Here is a 17,142-nt window from a genome sequence, read left to right as displayed (position 1 = left end):
TTTTAATTGATTTAATTATCAAGCTATGTTAGAGTGGTCGGTGCCATTGAAATCAGTTTGATGAGGTTTAACCCTTAAATACCCCAACAGCAATACCTTAACCCTTAATAATACAGCAATATGGAATAACCCTAAAATACCCCTACATGGGATATATGGAACAACCCTTAAATACCCCTGCATGGTACATGTGGAATAACCTTAAATTCCCCTACATGGGACATATGGAATAACCCTTAAATACCCCTACATGGGAAATGGGACATATGGAATAATTTGTTAAACCTGTTAATGGAACCATGTGAACATGATCAAGGCTTTCTTAAAGATTAGAGATTGTAATTATATGAACCAAGCAGCCCACACATGCTGGATGGGTTCAGCGCTCCGTCAGCACCTCCCTAATATGCTCCTCCAATCTCATTCTTGCCTAGTTTTGCATTCTTCAGGGCAAATATTGCCCTACAAATACCAATAACCATCAATTAACTAACTAGTATTTAAAGAATCAAGAGACTTCAAGTATCTACCAATGGCCCACTTCAAGTTAAGCACTCCCACAGAGAAAGCTGGGTCCCACACAGGTTCTTGATGTTCTCAAATATACCAAATGGGATAACACTCGTGAGGATAAAAGTCCCAAAAACTAAATATGGACACGTCTAACTCTTGGTGACTTGCTATGGATCATCTAAGCAGGATCATCCTTTTTTATGCTATGCTCAGTCCATTAGTGTTTGAGTCATGGGGACAGTGTCCTCAGGCCCTGCTTTCCATGATGTTCCACAGCTTGCGCAGGTTGGACTGGGTGATGGTGTCATCAGGTTTCAATTGCAGAGCTTTTAGGTAATTAGATTCAGCCTCCTGTAGTTTGCCATTGAGATGAAGGATAGCCCCGAGGTTCATCAGGGCTGCAGGGTACTGAATGACAAAGAAAATGAAATCTTTCACAACAGTCATATTCTAAACAAATCACTCCAGTCTAATTATTCTCTCATTTACGGTCATTATTCTCTAGTTTTCGGTCTTGTGCTGGGTTGCCGGGCTCTTAAGTCTTTTGATGCCAATAAATGCATAAATTCTACCTGAAACATGGGTCACTTCAAGTACTGCTGGATACCATTTGCATTCACAGCATTTAGCTGACATTTTTATCCAAAGCTACTTAGAATTATGAGTAAATAAAACTTGAGCAACTGAGGGTTAAATGGCCCTGCTCAGGAGCCCAGCAGTGATAACTTGGCAGTGGTGTGGCTTGAACTGGCAAACTTCTGATTACTAGTCCAGTACCTTATCCACTGAGCTACCACTGCCCATCATCTGAGTTCTTGTGAACAGATAAATAAATCAGGGCAGCTCAGTGGTTAAGGTACTTGACTTGTAATCGTCAGGTTGCTGATTCAAGCCCCACCACTGCCAAGCTGCCACTGTTGGGCCCCTGAGCAAGGCCCTTAACCCTCAATTGCTCAAGCTGTACTCAGTCATAATGTAACTCACTTTGGATAAAAAGTGTCAGCTAAATGCCGTAAATGTAAATCAATTGTGGATGACAGACTTTCTGTCCTGTAGGGGGCCTGTCAGGTCTCTCCACATATGAAAACACATTTGCTACTCTGGCTGAAGCCTAAATAAAAGTTGGCATGAGCAAAAATCCTCACTCACTCCAGTTCTAATATATTAAAAACTTTGCAAGTGAGTGCTTGTGATTTAATCTTAACTCATTTTCGGAACCACTTCATGCTTCAGTTAGTGTGTTATTCTGCACCCACGAGAGTCAGAGCTCAAAGCTTAGCCTAACGGACAATTTTATGCTTGCTGCCAGGGTTCTGACATAGAAATCTAGAAGAACGTGGTCATTTGGTGGTGCATTAAGTAATAAATTATTCCAGTATTTGACCCTAAACAGAGAGGTAAAACCTCAAAATGGGATCTGGGGACCCACTTACTGTAACTGTTGCATTAAGTACTCACATCCAACACACCTTACAGAATCAAATCATATTAGAGTAGATTCATAGAGCACATGTATTTAGAGAGCAGGATGCATTTTTAAAACTAAAAAGTCCTAAACTGCCTTTGGAATCAACAACATCACAAGGTCTATGAGTTGAGAGCTTGGGTGAAATGTCTGGCCCACTGTCTGTACGGTAGCCAAAGATCATCATGCGCAATATCAAGCACTGACTGGATGTAATGATGATGATGTAATTATGTATGATGTAATGATGTAAAGCATGCTGCCACTTGACACTGTCAGATGACAAGAGAACGCAACATAACAGAATGTGCCAACAATAAAGTTTGGTGGAGGAGGGATTATGGTCTGAAAATGTGTGGAGCTAGGACCATTAGTTTCCATTAAGGGTAATATTAATGTTAGAGCATACAAATACATTTTAGACAATTAAATGCTTCCAACTTTGTGCCAACTTTCCTATTCCAGCATGACTGTACCCCTGTGCACAAAGCAATGTCCATAAAGACATAGTTTGATAAGTTTGGTATAGAGGAACTCCAGTGTCCTACAAAGAGCCCTGACCTCAACCCACTGAACACCTTCGGCATGAACTGGAAGGCCTTCACACCCAACATCAGTGCCTTTCCTCACAACAACTCACTGAATGGGCACACTATAGACAAGTAAGCTGGATGACAGTGGGTGAAAAGTGAAGCCACTATGTGTCTGATGCCTTCCAGTGGCTGGCTGCAATACAGTTTCTAACCCTGCCAATTTCCATGTGAGTAAATGGGTTAAATGCCAAACTCTCATTTCAAATTATACATCTAATAATTTTTTGTCAATCCTGTTCTGTCAATTCTATAAGGTGCACTCTGATTAATCTCCCAATATTTTTATTCAAGATGAACTGGATTTATACAAATTACTTGATAATACAGATTTTGTGATGAGGTGATTTGACAGTGATTGGTTGTGTTGACAGCTAGTACAGTCAAACATGTACAATATCCTGTAATTAGCTAAATAATAATAATATGCAACTATTTAAATGTCATTTTGAAGGACTGAATATGGAAGCTATGATTAAGATGCTTCATGTAAGGTTATTCAGCCAGCATGCCAATGTTAAATGTCAGATATTTTGCTAGCTAAGTTGCTAAGATATTTAGAAATTAAAGAGTTTCATTCCTAAAAGGTTGGAAATGTTGATGGTTGATGGAAATGAAGCCAAATGTTTAATGATTATGGATTAGCATGGGTTATTAGATAATGCATAAAAATGTTCTTTTGTTATGTTGTTTCAGACTTAAACTCTCCTCTTCAACATGCAAAGCCACATATGTTTATTAATAAGGTGAAGGTTTCATTAAAGCAAACATCACATAATAGTACATAGTACATACTACTACAGGTGTAGTATGTACAGGTGTAGTATGCACAGGTGTAGTATGCACAGGTCTAGTGTCTACAGGTGTAGTATGCACAGGTCTAGTGTCTACAGGTGTAGTATGTACAGGTGTAGTATGCACAGGTCTAGTGTCTACAGGTGTAGTATGTACAGGTGTAGTATGCACAGGTGTAGTATGCACAGGTCTAGTGTCTACAGGTGTAGTATGTACAGGTGTAGTATGCACAGGTCTAGTGACTACAGGTGTAGTATGCACAGGTCTAGTGTCTACAGGTGTAGTATGTACAGGTGTAGTATGCACAGGTCTAGTGTCTACAGGTGTAGTATGCACAGGTGTAGTATGCACAGGTCTAGTGTCTACAGGTGTAGTATGCACAGGTGTAGTATGCACAGGTGTAGTATGCACAGGTCTAGTGTCTACAGGTGTAGTATGTACAGGTGTAGTATGCACAGGTGTAGTATACACAGGTCTAGTGTCTACAGGTGTAGTATGCACAGGTCTAGTGTCTACAGGTGTAGTATGTACAGGTGTAGTATGCACAGGTCTAGTGTCTACAGGCATAGTATGTACAGGTGTAGTATGCACAGGTCTAGTGTCTACAGGTGTAGTATGTACAGGTGTAGTATGCACAGGTCTAGTGTCTACAGGTGTAGTATGCACAGGTCTAGTGTCTACAGGTGTAGTATGCACAGGTCTAGTGTCTACAGGTGTAGTATGTACAGGTGTAGTATGCACAGGTCTAGTGTCTACAGGTGTAGTATGTATAGGTGTCGTGGCTACAGGTGTGGCTACAGGTGTAGTGTGTACAGGTGTCATGTCTACATGTGTAGTGTCTACAGTTTGAGTAAGTACAGGTGCAGTGTCTACAGGCGTAGTATGCACAGGTGTATTATGTACAGGTGTAGTATGTTCTCTGGACTTAAACTCTCCTCTTCAATATGCAAAGCCACATATGCTCTATTAATAAGGTGAAGGTTTCATTAAAGCAAACATCACATAATAGCTGCTTTATGAGGGGAAAATACTCTCATCACAGACCAGAAAGAGACAGGTTGTGGAAAATACAATACTAATACAGCAGAAACAAAAACAAGTTTTTACATTTGTGAGTAGCAAGTGAAGTAACTGTTGCTGAACTGACCCAAACTATGAACCCAGAAAAACTCACATAAATGACACTGGAAGTTTCAGAAAATAAAGTTAACTTAAGAAGTGTGGACCCGTGGGCATGCATAACACCTCTGTGTGCTAATTTTGGACATTACACTGTCCTTCGCTCGTGTCATTAAGAGAGAGGGATTGTGTTTTATCTGAGACACTGCCCCACCTACACACTTTACTGGGCATGCTCTGGCTCTAATTTGCATCAAATGCACCAGTGCACCTAAGATGGCAGCTCGCATGTCAGCCATCTTGCTGGCTTCAAAAATTCACAATGGGAGGCAACAGTGATGTACTCCTCAGTATAAATACATTAAACGGGGCACAACAACACAAAATCACGTGAAAAGCCTTCTCATAAAAGACTTTTACAGCTATAAAAGGAAAGGAAAATGAGCATTTTGTTAAAAACACTAAATACATTGCACTTAGTTCTTGAGAATAATTGTTTACTATAGTTCTAATGTAAATGTTATGTGCATGTTCATTAAAAAAAAACTAAATAAAAAAAAACTATATTAATGTCTATGACTTTGGAAGGGTTATTCAACAATCAGAGCTGGGGAAACACTTCATTAAATCATATTAAATTTTTAACAAATGCCCATTGTCTTTACTCCATGCATCAAACATACAAACATACACATAAGCTGTTATTTTGAAACACTCTTTTGATGATCTTTTTGATGAACTTATAAGAATATGTCATACAAAATAAACCATAAAGTTTGCTGAAACAACAAATCAGACTTTTTCGAGTGTCAACTTTCAACCTGTGCAAGAAATTCTGGGAATTATTTCCCTACCCAATACAAATAAAAGAACCTTGAACGAATCTACATATTTTTAAAAAATCTGACCGCTGTTTCTTCAAACTAAGGTCATGGAAGATCGCTGTGAGACATTGCTTGTTCTGTTCCTTTAAGGTTCCTGAGTGATGATGGACAAACTTTTAACTCTGAACATCTCCCATGCTCGGCTGGTCAGTGATAACATGCACAGGCAGACAAATCACTCTGAATTAAGCACCATATGTGTGAATGCCAAGTTTGTACGTAGTAGAGCAGGGGGCTGCAGTCTAACGACAGATGTGTTTAATAAAGTAGGGAGTTGTAATCTAAGGACAGTCATCTTTAATAAAGCAGGGAGTTGTAATCTAAGGACAGTCATGTTTAATAAAGTAGGGAGTTGTAATTTAAGGACAGTCGTGTTTAATAAAGTAGGGAGTTGTAATTTAAGGACAGTCATGTTTAATAAAGCAGGGACTTGTAATCCAAGGATAGGTGTGTTAATAAAGTAGGGAGTTGTAATCTAATGATAGTTGTGTTTAAAAATGTAGGAAGCTGTAATCTAAGATGTGTATAGTTTGGTACTTACATTGGGTCTCAGGCTAGCTGTGTATAGTTTGGTACTTACATTAGGTCTCAGGGTAGCTGCTTGCTTGTAGTACTGCTCAGCCGCGTCATTGAGGCTAGCTTGTCTGAAAGAGCAAAAAATACCAACACAGAACAAGATCAGCAGTTATGAAACATTAAGCATTGGTGTCTCTCACTTGAAATAAATTCTGTTTCATTCATTGTTTTATTTGTTATACAAGATAGACACAGAACGAAATGAGCTTTCAGTGGTTTCCTATGTTGAGAACAAGAACTGCCTGGATGATCTGTTATCTATTATAACTGACAAAGCCTTTGGAAATGAAAATTAAAACAAAATTTCACAAAATAAAGGTGTAATTTGTTTACAACAACAACAACAACAACAACAACAGCAGCAGCAGCAGCAGCATTTCCTCTTGCCCCAGAAGGCCCATGTGTACAGGTGTAGTATGCACAGGTCTAGTGTCTACAGGTGTAGTATGTACAGGTGTAGTATGCACAGGTGTAGTATGCACAGGTCTAGTGTCTACAGGTGTAGTATGTACAGGTGTAGTATGCACAGGTGTAGTATGCACAGGTCTAGTGTCTACAGGTGTAGTATGTACAGGTGTAGTATGCACAGGTCTAGTGTCTGCAGGTGTAGTATGTACAGGTGTAGTATGCACAGGTCTTGCGTCTACAGGTGTAGTATATACAGGTGTAGTATGCACAGGTCTAGTGTCTACAGGTGTAGTATGTACAGGTGTAGTATGCACAGGTCTAGTGTCTCCAGGTGTAGTATGTACAGGTGTAGTATGCACAGGTCTAGTGTCTCCAGGTGTAGTATGTACAGGTGTAGTATGCACAGGTCTAGTGTCTACAGGTGTAGTATGTACAGGTGTAGTATGCACAGGTCTAGTGTCTACAGGTGTAGTATGTACAGGTGTAGTATGCACAGGTGTAGTATGCACAGGTCTAGTGTCTACAGGTGTAGTATGTACAGGTGTAGTATGCACAGGTCTAGTGACTACAGGTGTAGTATGCACAGGTGTAGTATGCACAGGTCTAGTGTCTACAGGCGTAGTATGTACAGGTGTAGTATGCACAGGTCTAGTGTCTACAGGTGTAGTATGCACAGGTCTAGTGTCTACAGGTGTAGTATGCACAGGTCTAGTGTCTACAGGTGTAGTATGCACAGGTCTAGTGTCTACAGGTGTAGTATGTACAGGTGTAGTATGCACAGGTCTAGTGTCTACAGGTGTAGTATGTATAGGTGTCGTGGCTACAGGTGTGGCTACAGGTGTAGTGTGTACAGGTGTCATGTCTACATGTGTAGTGTCTACAGTTTGAGTAAGTACAGGTGCAGTGTCTACAGGCGTAGTATGCACAGGTGTATTATGTACAGGTGTAGTATGTTCTCTGGACTTAAACTCTCCTCTTCAATATGCAAAGCCACATATGCTCTATTAATAAGGTGAAGGTTTCATTAAAGCAAACATCACATAATAGCTGCTTTATGAGGGGAAAATACTCTCATCACAGACCAGAAAGAGACAGGTTGTGGAAAATACAATACTAATACAGCAGAAACAAAAACAAGTTTTTACATTTGTGAGTAGCAAGTGAAGTAACTGTTGCTGAACTGACCCAAACTATGAACCCAGAAAAACTCACATAAATGACACTGGAAGTTTCAGAAAATAAAGTTAACTTAAGAAGTGTGGACCCGTGGGCATGCATAACACCTCTGTGTGCTAATTTTGGAATTTACACTGTCCTTCACTCTCCCTATGGAGAGTAAAACACAGGCCCACGTGATTCAGCAGTAAAATACAGGGTTCAGCAGTTTCATGATAATAAAACCCCTTGGACTGAACTAGGCAGCAGTCCTCAAATTTGAACTTCACCATAAAATTAAATTTTCTAGAAATAACTAGCAATTTTCATGAAGACTGCCTAATCTGTCAATGCCTGTGTCCTGTGTCTCCATTACTATAGTGCTGTCTCCTGAAATGGAATGACTAAATAGCAGCTGCAGGGGCCTGTATTTATATATCTCAACTGCTCAGACCTTTTTTTAGGACAGAATTAAAGTTCTATGCTAAATTTTCTGGCAATTACAAAGGTAAAACCAACATAAGAACTAATGTGATGACAAACCAGAGATTAGAATTTAAGTATAACCATGTGTGTAATCCGCAATGCTCTTTAGCCTACATGATGAGTCTAATTTTGAGCAATTTGCACATTTACATGCAGACAACAAATTGTGGCTTTGGCCCTTGAACAAAATATTGTTAATGGGGACCCAAACCCAATTTCCCCACCAGTGGAAATGTGGCCTCTCGAAGGTTGGAAAAATGCATGTGAATATTTGAGTTGGGACAGGATTTGTTCCCAAGAAAGCAGCTACATAACTGGTGTAAACACTACTCTGAGAGGGGGACAGGTAAATGAAGCCAGTGTGTGTCTCCAGGAGGAGCTCCATGAACTGGTACTACTGTGTGTAGCTCCATAATTATAATATAATAATAATAATTTTACTCTCAATTTTAGCATTTCATCAGTCCTATCACAGGTCATTGTTCCTGTGCTATGGTGGAAATCCTTCCATTAAAAAAAATCAGAACACTCTTGTATAACTGCATCACATGACTAGTACTTTACTGTACTACCACTGCAAAAATCTGTCAGCTAATCAAGTATTACATAAATTAATCCTGATGTCAGTCAGACTGATAAAAAAAACAAAACAAAAACTAACCACCCATACTGTAATTGTTTTATTTTATAAACCTATATTATATTTATGACTATATCTATTTGAAAGAAAATTAACAACCCCCTCCCGTGATTCTGAAGTCTACTAGCGAATTTCCCCATGGCAGCCCTGCAGTAATCGAGAGGCTTTTGAAGAGGACTATGGAAATGGAGAGGGAGGAAAGAAACCTGCGTGAGTGGCAGGCCCCAGAGAGCAATGAGGGAGAGTGCTTCACATCTAGAGCTGTTTGAGCTCCACCGCCTGCCCCCTCCCCTGGGCCCAGCTGGGCTTCTCTCCCTCCTTCCATCACCTCCCTAGTGAGCTCCTTCCACGCCACCTTCCAAGACAAACATCTAAAGAACATGAGCTCCAAATGAGCATGACCACTTGCTAGCATGCCGGCAGGAGTCAGAGCCTAAGAATCCAATTACCAGCCAAGGATCTAATGCCATGTACAACACCACTGACTGGAAACCTACCACAATTCCTTAGTACTTTAAAAGCAAAATGGTACTAATTACTGTATTTAAATAAGGCCAAGTTAATATCTGAAGAATGTATTCACAAAGGAACAGAGAATAAGAGGGCTGATATTTCTTATATTGGAGGACAGTATTTAAACACATTTAAAGGCACCCTGCATGATGGAGAGAGGGAGGGTGGTACTGGGGTTGCCATGGTAATGAGGCATCTTACTGTCTTGAAAAGTGGGTGTGCTTATGCAGCAGTGTGGAGATCATTATAACCACGGCAGTGGAGCAGTGGTACTGGGGCTGTTTGAGTATGCTAATGGCTGTCTCTGAGTTACTTATTGTGCATGTCTGTGAGCTTATGATCTAGAAGAACACGGAGTACTGAGCTTGACCTGTCAACATCACATGATTCAGCAGTTCTAGTCAGTGTCATTGGGCTTGTTTAATACTCCCATGCAGTGAATGTTGGGGAGTCTCACCTGAGCATGTGAGCCGCACTGAAAACCACATCAAACTCCTCACTGTCCAACTGAGCTGCTGTCTCTGCCATCTCTGCAGCTTCCAAAAGCCTCGACTCCTCCAACAAAAACTGACCTGAGAGAGGGATGAAGGGGGTGTGAGTAAGGGAGTGTGACAGAGGGAAAGTATTACATTCTCTATCTTTCATTCTAAAGGATGAACATAACATTTCTCCTTTGGTTCAGCTGGTCTTTTCTGGCCTTGTCTTCAGACCTCCTAACACATGTACATTATACTCTACTGTGTATTTATCTTCTTAAGATTTCCTGATAGGATGGATTTCTTTAATGCGCTCTGCTAACAGGGTGGGGAGGGCAGAGCGGGGGAGCATGGAGACTCCAGCCTGCACCACACTCCTGGACCAGCACACCAGACCAGGCATTTCCCCCCAAATATCTGTGGAGGAAATCTGAACCTCCAGGAGCAGTCTCAGAAGAATGAGCGTAGTCTACTAGCATGACTGATGTGAACCTTGTTTAAGAAACCTCTGAGTTTCTCGAACCAACGGGGCATGGGCTTGACACTAATCACATTCAGTGTCTGCAGCTTTGCAGGAAGAATGTTTCAAAGTTAAGTCTCTCAGACAACATTAGTCAAGTTGAGTTAAGGCCTATCCGAGAACATCACAGTCTGCACATCATTTGGGCAAAATACATCTGAATCAGCACACAGCAGGGCACATTAATAGGGTGACCAACACGCGCAGTTCTGAGAGATATTGTGAGTTATATTCTTCATTTTTAATGTTGTTCAATACAAGTGATCCATGGTCAGACACATATGAAACTGCACTACATAGACATTGTGGTAGTTAGAAAATGAGAAAGCATGAGTGTGGGGTGAGCCAACAGTGCCTGGTCTACATCCAGAAAAACACCTGGTCTATACCCAGAAGTCAGAGATGGAAAGACATGGTCTATACCCTAGTCAGACATGGAAAATGATAGATAAACAGGCCAGGAATCTACTGATGATATCCTGTTGGTTGTTAACACTGTAGCCAAATCCAATATCAATAATTACAGTAACACTGTATACTGTGTAATTTCTGTTATTAATAGGCTTTTTAACATCCATGCTTCATACAAAACAATTTCACAGATTAAATGCAATATGACTCACTTGGTGGCAAATCCTCCCTGTATTTCTTGATGCTATCAGTGGTATTCTTTCATTAAGTCTAAGACTAGGAGTATTTGATCTTATTAATATGCAGTGTTGCTCACCATAATGCATGTAGCAGTTTCCTTTAGTGGGATCAAGCTGGATGGCCTCCCGAAAGTACCTCTCTGCTTCTGCTTTCTGGCCCTGAAAGTAAATTAATAAAAATATATATAAATCAATATTTACAACTAAATTCTGGAATTTAATGGAGACCACACAGTTCCATGTTAACCCAATATTGGATAAAATTCTGCAAACGTTCTTACATTGGTATAAAATACATTCAAACATGCTTGCAGTGATGCTACTGCATGATATGAGTTGTGTCAAACAAATGTTTAACAGACCTTTAAGTGGGAAACAGACTTCGGCTTCGGCACCATGGGCTTCATCATATAACATATCACAGTTTATCACAGAGTTCAGCTGTACAGCACTTATAGAAGTGTGATGCATTTATGTTTATCTTACTTATAATACTTAACCCCAAAAATCAGTGGTGTGCAACACTAAACTGATCTAAGGCATGTCCATTGTTTGCAGAAGTATTGTTTATTGTTAGGCATGAAGGCTTTCCTCTGTAAAGAGCACAATGAATGTGAATGATCGTAGCACACATAGTGACATCAGCTATTGGGTTTTCTGTGCATTGAAGCATTCCATATATTTTTGATTTCTGTAAGCAACCTTTTTGTAACCAACCTCTCTCTCTCTCTCACTATCTATCTATCTATCTATCTATCTATCTATCTATCTATCTATCTATCTATCTATCTATCTATCTATCTATCTATCTATCTATCTATCTATCTATCAAAGCATTTGGGGAAAGTGGGAAAATGTTCCCATTTAATTCTAATTTGACTAAATTCCACGTCTCAACCATGTAGTTATAGTCATGTTACCACTCTAAAGCAATATCCTGGCGCACCTCCACTGCTCCTCACACTCCTCTCACGGTTATTGCTAAGCCCCTATTCTGAGCGTGATATCAGACGTGCCACTCTTCTGGCCTCTCTGAGGAACTCATGAATGGAGCCCCAGTCTGATTAGCTGCAGAAATAACAGAAGTCAATAATGAGCCTGAGAAGCTCTCTCCCATTCCATTACATCCCAGGGTGTGTGTGACGAGGTCGTCTAGTGTCAGCTCAGCATGGCAAAGGATCGATTTTCAATACCACTCCATTGCCGCTGATGACCTATGACTCACCATCCTGTGTGTGTGCATGCGTGTGTGTACACATGTGTGCATCAGAAAGGTTGGGGATTACTTTCCCAGGTTTAGTTTAAATAGAAGATGATTGCTTTTGACAATATCAGCTGAACACAGCTAACCAAAAACACTATTGTTTTAGCATCCGTGAGACATGATACCAGAAATAATAAAAAATAACCTCTGATAAAGGCCTCTAGAATATAAATAAAAAAAGCTTTCTATTGCTAATCCACGATTCTTCAACAGGTAAAATGTATCACTGTGTTACAACTACTTTTCCCAACCATAAGCCATACATCAGAAAAGTTGCCAGTTTGATCCAGGTTTTTTTTTAAATAAAAAAACCCCACATCCATTTCCCTTGATAACTACATTTAAATTCCCCCTAAGCAGTGAATGACTGTAATCACCACATAACTGAACAAACTCCGAAAAAGCAACCTACTTTCCTCAGTACTTTTCAAAGGCGCCAAGCAGGCTTGTCTGATAATTTGTCAGGTCTCTCACAGTACCAGGCATGGCACAGTGTTGGCACAGTCTTGTTTCTCCTTGGTAGCCCTTCAATGCTCTATAACTATACCCAGAGCAGTAGCAAATGGAAGCTGTAAACTCCATGCTTTCTTTAAAATCAATGCCGAGCTTCGAATCTCTGCCCCCTCACTGCACTGGGGTTTACCTCAACCCTGTCAGCTCTAGGAGAAAACGTCCTCTGGTTTTGCTTCTCTGTTTGACAGACAGTAAGCACGGCAATGCAACATTTATTTATATAGCACCTTAAACACATGCAAGACTGACCAATGTGCTGTACATGCTCACTATTAAAATTAACAAATATTTATCATCGTGTAAAAGTTAAAACAATAAAACAAAAATCCTAAACACATGTAGCACACAGGTAAAACCAATATCATCTTAATATCTCTAGGAGCCAATTCCATTTAGCTGTGCTGCCATAGCTAGATCTGCCTGAGTCCATCTTTGCACATTACAGTTCCCTAATTTACACAACCTGTTAGCTGGACATGCCTACTAATCTAGTCTCTCTTTCTGCTGAGCTACACCTACCCCTGATGTCATGATGTTACTGAGCCTCAACCCGTCTCAGCTGCCATAGTTACTCCCACCACCCCCTGAAGTCCCCTGCTGTAGCCCACCACACCTTCACCCCAGCCAGCTACTCTCCGTTGCCCTAAATGGACGCTCTCTTACAGGATGTCATGAGGTCATGATGTTACTGAGCCTCTACCTGTCTCAGCTGACATGGCTACTCCCACCTCCACCTGATGTCCCTTCCTGTATCCCACCACACTGCCATCCTAGCCAACTACTTCTCCATTGCCCTTAATCAATGTTCTCTTGCGGGATGGATCTCGGACACACCCCAGGACAAGACTAGAAAGTTGGATTAGACATTACATTTTTTAATTTATTGATTTTTTTCTCTTTACATTGTGCTGACCATTGTTGGCCAGAGGAGGATGGGCCCCCCTCTGAGTCTTGGTTCCGCTCAAGGTTTCTTCCTCATGCTCTAAGGAGTTTTTTCTTACCACTGTCACCCTTGGCTTGCTCACTCACTATTCTAACTTAAATCAGTGTCTGGTTTCATAATTTAAATAAAAATCTGGGCCACTATAAAATGTACTATAAATAACTGGGTGTTCATTCTTGACCCTAAATATGTATGATTTGACATTTTTAAAGAAAAAAAAAAGACATTTGATTGATTTTTCTTTTGGGAATGTAATTTATTAAAATAACTCATATGTGCTTTTGCCCATAGGAGAACAAGTACCCATTCAGAAATCTCCCAGGTCACTTAGTAGCTGCTACCTCTTCAGTTCAGGAAGACAGTAAACGAAGATGACTACTGCTTTCTTTAACAAGGGGAAAGCAGGCGGCTCTGAACAGGCCTACAGGGGAATGAGAGGAAACAGGAGCAGGAAAGCCCAAGCCTGTCATCCTGAAGCCAAAGAGTAATAAGAGAACGTACTCTCCTTCCCTCAGCCGTGTTTAACACATCTCCTGCCTTAACTGTCTACTCGAGTTTCTGTGAGGCCTGTGGGCGTGGCAGGCATAACTGGCTACTTTTTCAGAAGATTCAGAAAAAAAGCAGTTACTCTTCCTAAGGTTACTCTTTGTGTCCTTAAGAAGCCAGATCCCCACCTTTGACAGAGTTGCTTAGCCAATAATGGAGTACTGTCCCAGGTTCTATACTTACCGTCATGGCCAGCAGCTTGCCATAGGTGAGGTGGGCTGGGATGTGGTCAGGTTTGACCCGGAGTGACTCCCTGTACCAGTGCCCAGCCTCCGAGAGCTTGTTCAGCCTCATGTATGACTCTCCTGTGATGAGCGGAAGCAGGGGTCAGGTCAACAGGTCAGAGGTTATGGAAGCACACATCCTCTCACACCTTTGTTTTATTGTGAGATCCTATAAGTAGCGGTCATATGAAAGTGACCCAAGGCAAATTCCACAGACTGTGAAATGTGATCCTGGACCTCTCTGTTCACATCAAATAAACAACTCAGCTAGGTTCCGCATTCCTTTATTAAACAACAAGCATACATTCTATCAAAATATTTTACATTTTGCCCTGATTAGTTTTCCTCATCAATGACAGTACTTCATCTTGAGTAAGACTGATGGCTGACTGGATGGTGGCTGACTGGGCTGATAGTTGATTGGTTGAATTTGGAATGAGCTGGGTTTATGGCTGAATGACTGATGGCAGACCAGGTTGTAGTAGTTGACATGCTTTTCCATGGATGGCCGATGCCAATATTTATCAAGCATGGCGGTCGTTGACTGATACACAATGTGATGGCTGGAAGTTTGGCGGTCAGAATGACACACACCCCTGAAGGTGATGGAGAATGACCATACTAAGATCCTATGGGAATTCCAGATCCAGACCGACAAATTCCAGCAAACAGACTGAAGTTAACATGACTAAGGGATTACTGTCAGTTATCACAATACAGATACAGCAGATGGTTATATCTTGACATAATGAAACATTTTTTACCCAACTAAGGAGAATTCATTTGCTATGAAAATACCTAGGTGAAAGAATGTATTTACATATGACACACACACACACACACACACACACACACACACACACACACACACACACACACACACACGTATCTGATAATGGTTAAAATAATGTTAATTTTCTCAATTAATGTTTTTAATGACAATTGCTGTTATTTAGCATTGTCATTTCTAAAATAACAATACTTGTCACAGAGTGAATGGCTCTTCAGTTCCTTGCATTGTAATATGATCAAATCCAGGATATGAAAAAACTTGATTACAATTCAACCTTTAACTGCAAACATAAGAGCTGTGCGTGTGAGAGTGGGAGGCTGTGTTAATGACGCACTAAAAGAGGTGAGGTAAATTCCAGTCTAGGGCAGGACAGGTAGGACTCACCACTATGCTTCAATTAAAAGTGACACAAATTGTACAGTGCTGAAAGACATATGCATGCAGACTGAGTGAACACAAAAATTTGTTACATGATTAATACTCAAATTCCAGTCTTTCAGGACCACTTGTCTACATTGAAAGATATCTATACATTCCATATTTATCACTTAAAGGAAGATAGTTTTTGACCATGGGGAAATAAGGCCTTTTTAGATAAACAGAAACAAATTATGGATTATGGTATGTATGCTGGAATAGAATCTAAAGTCCCAGTGAGAGCTGGGTTCACATTCTGACAAAATCTCAATTAGTGTGCCAGGATTTGGGTTAGAGGACAACTGGGATCTTTCTGGAATTTTGTCCAGGAGAGTTAAAAGGAAATCAAGGATGGGAAAAAGGCCACTAGGAGACAGGAAATTAGCTCAGGCCAAGCCCCACTCTGCACTAGATTAACTGATACTGTTATCCAGATAAGTTCCTGTTAACTACATCTTTAAGAAAAACATAAGCATAATATATAGCATAATGATTTTGTCAGATGCTACAAACCTCAAAATGTCAAAAACATTAAGTACAAAACCCCACACCCAAAGACAATGCTGATCTCCATTTGTGTCTGACAACATACTCTACTCACCCATCATGTTGTAGAGGCTCTGAGGAGCAAACTGCCTTGGCATTTTCTGAATTGCTTCTTTGTATACAGACAGGGCCTCCTATGAATGGAACATTGAAATTTCATTAACAGAAAACACAGAAACAAGCATGGCTTCACTAGACCCTGGGGCACATGCTCCAGTAAAATGTCTCTAAACCACGTTGTAATCACGGGGGTAAAAGTTAGCATGAAACACATAATGGTTTACGCTTTAACCTGGCTTGTTGAACAGAACCTACAAAACACACATATTAGCACCAAAGAACAGGGAGAAGCAGTAGGAGTGGGGGAGAGAGAGAGAGAGAGAGAGAGAGAAGAACAGAGCGAATGGAAAAGGAGCAACAGATCAAGGAGGAGTGGGCCTTTATAAAGCACATGCAGAATTCTGCCCATAGAGACTAGCAAAGGAAGGGTTTGGACTGTGCCCCTTAATTCTGTGTGCCGGAATACAGCATCCAGAGTCATGGCTGGGAACAAGCCTCCAGGAGATCAGGCGGCGACCCTGTGGGGCAGGACCTCTGGGCAGGGTCAATGCATGCAGCTGGCCCTCAGCTCACCTCCTGGTGACCTTGCTCATGCAGGAGTTTTCCCAGGTTATACAGGCAGCTGGTGACAGAGCTCTTATGTGCATGCGGATCCTTCAGGTTCTCATCGGGGATGTCTGCACAAGTGAGGAAGGTGCGCTTGGCCTCTTCCAGATGGCCCTGGTTCATCAGGATGATACCTGTGTTCAAGTAGGCAGCTGAGAGAGAAAAACCGAGGCAGAGATTGAGAGAAAACGCAAAATGAGACAGGAACAGAGTGCAGTGTGAAAAGTCCATTACCATCCAGGGTGACATAATTAGGCCCAAACAGAATCAGGGAAGGTCTTCTGCTGATGAACTAGTAGCCTGATTAGAGTTATATTACAGTCAGGGTTAAACTAGGGTTAGAGATAGGGTTATATTACAGTCAGGGTTAAACTAGGGTTAGGGTTACACTAAGATTAGGTTTACACTAAGGTTGGGGTTCCTATCCCTGTTCTTAACCC

General features: G+C 40.9%; 1 protein-coding gene across 1 annotated transcript in view; it reads right to left on the bottom strand.

The window, feature by feature from the left end:
* Positions 1 to 424: 424 nt before the first annotated feature.
* Positions 425 to 17,142, bottom strand: part of LOC118241227 (protein O-mannosyl-transferase TMTC2-like) — a 33,800-nt gene continuing 17,082 nt past the window's right edge. The window contains 8 exon segments of the mRNA XM_035525458.1: positions 425 to 774; positions 777 to 921; positions 5,947 to 6,010; positions 9,602 to 9,716; positions 10,868 to 10,949; positions 14,240 to 14,361; positions 16,092 to 16,170; positions 16,670 to 16,854. Coding sequence (XP_035381351.1) covers positions 743 to 774; positions 777 to 921; positions 5,947 to 6,010; positions 9,602 to 9,716; positions 10,868 to 10,949; positions 14,240 to 14,361; positions 16,092 to 16,170; positions 16,670 to 16,854 — 824 coding nt within the window. The 3' untranslated portion in view covers positions 425 to 742.

Source organism: Electrophorus electricus, chromosome 4, assembly GCF_013358815.1.
Source record: "Electrophorus electricus isolate fEleEle1 chromosome 4, fEleEle1.pri, whole genome shotgun sequence".
Classification (NCBI taxonomy): Eukaryota; Metazoa; Chordata; class Actinopteri; order Gymnotiformes; family Gymnotidae; genus Electrophorus; species Electrophorus electricus.
Note: the sequence above shows the minus strand (reverse complement) of the source record. Positions and strands in the feature narration are given on the sequence as shown.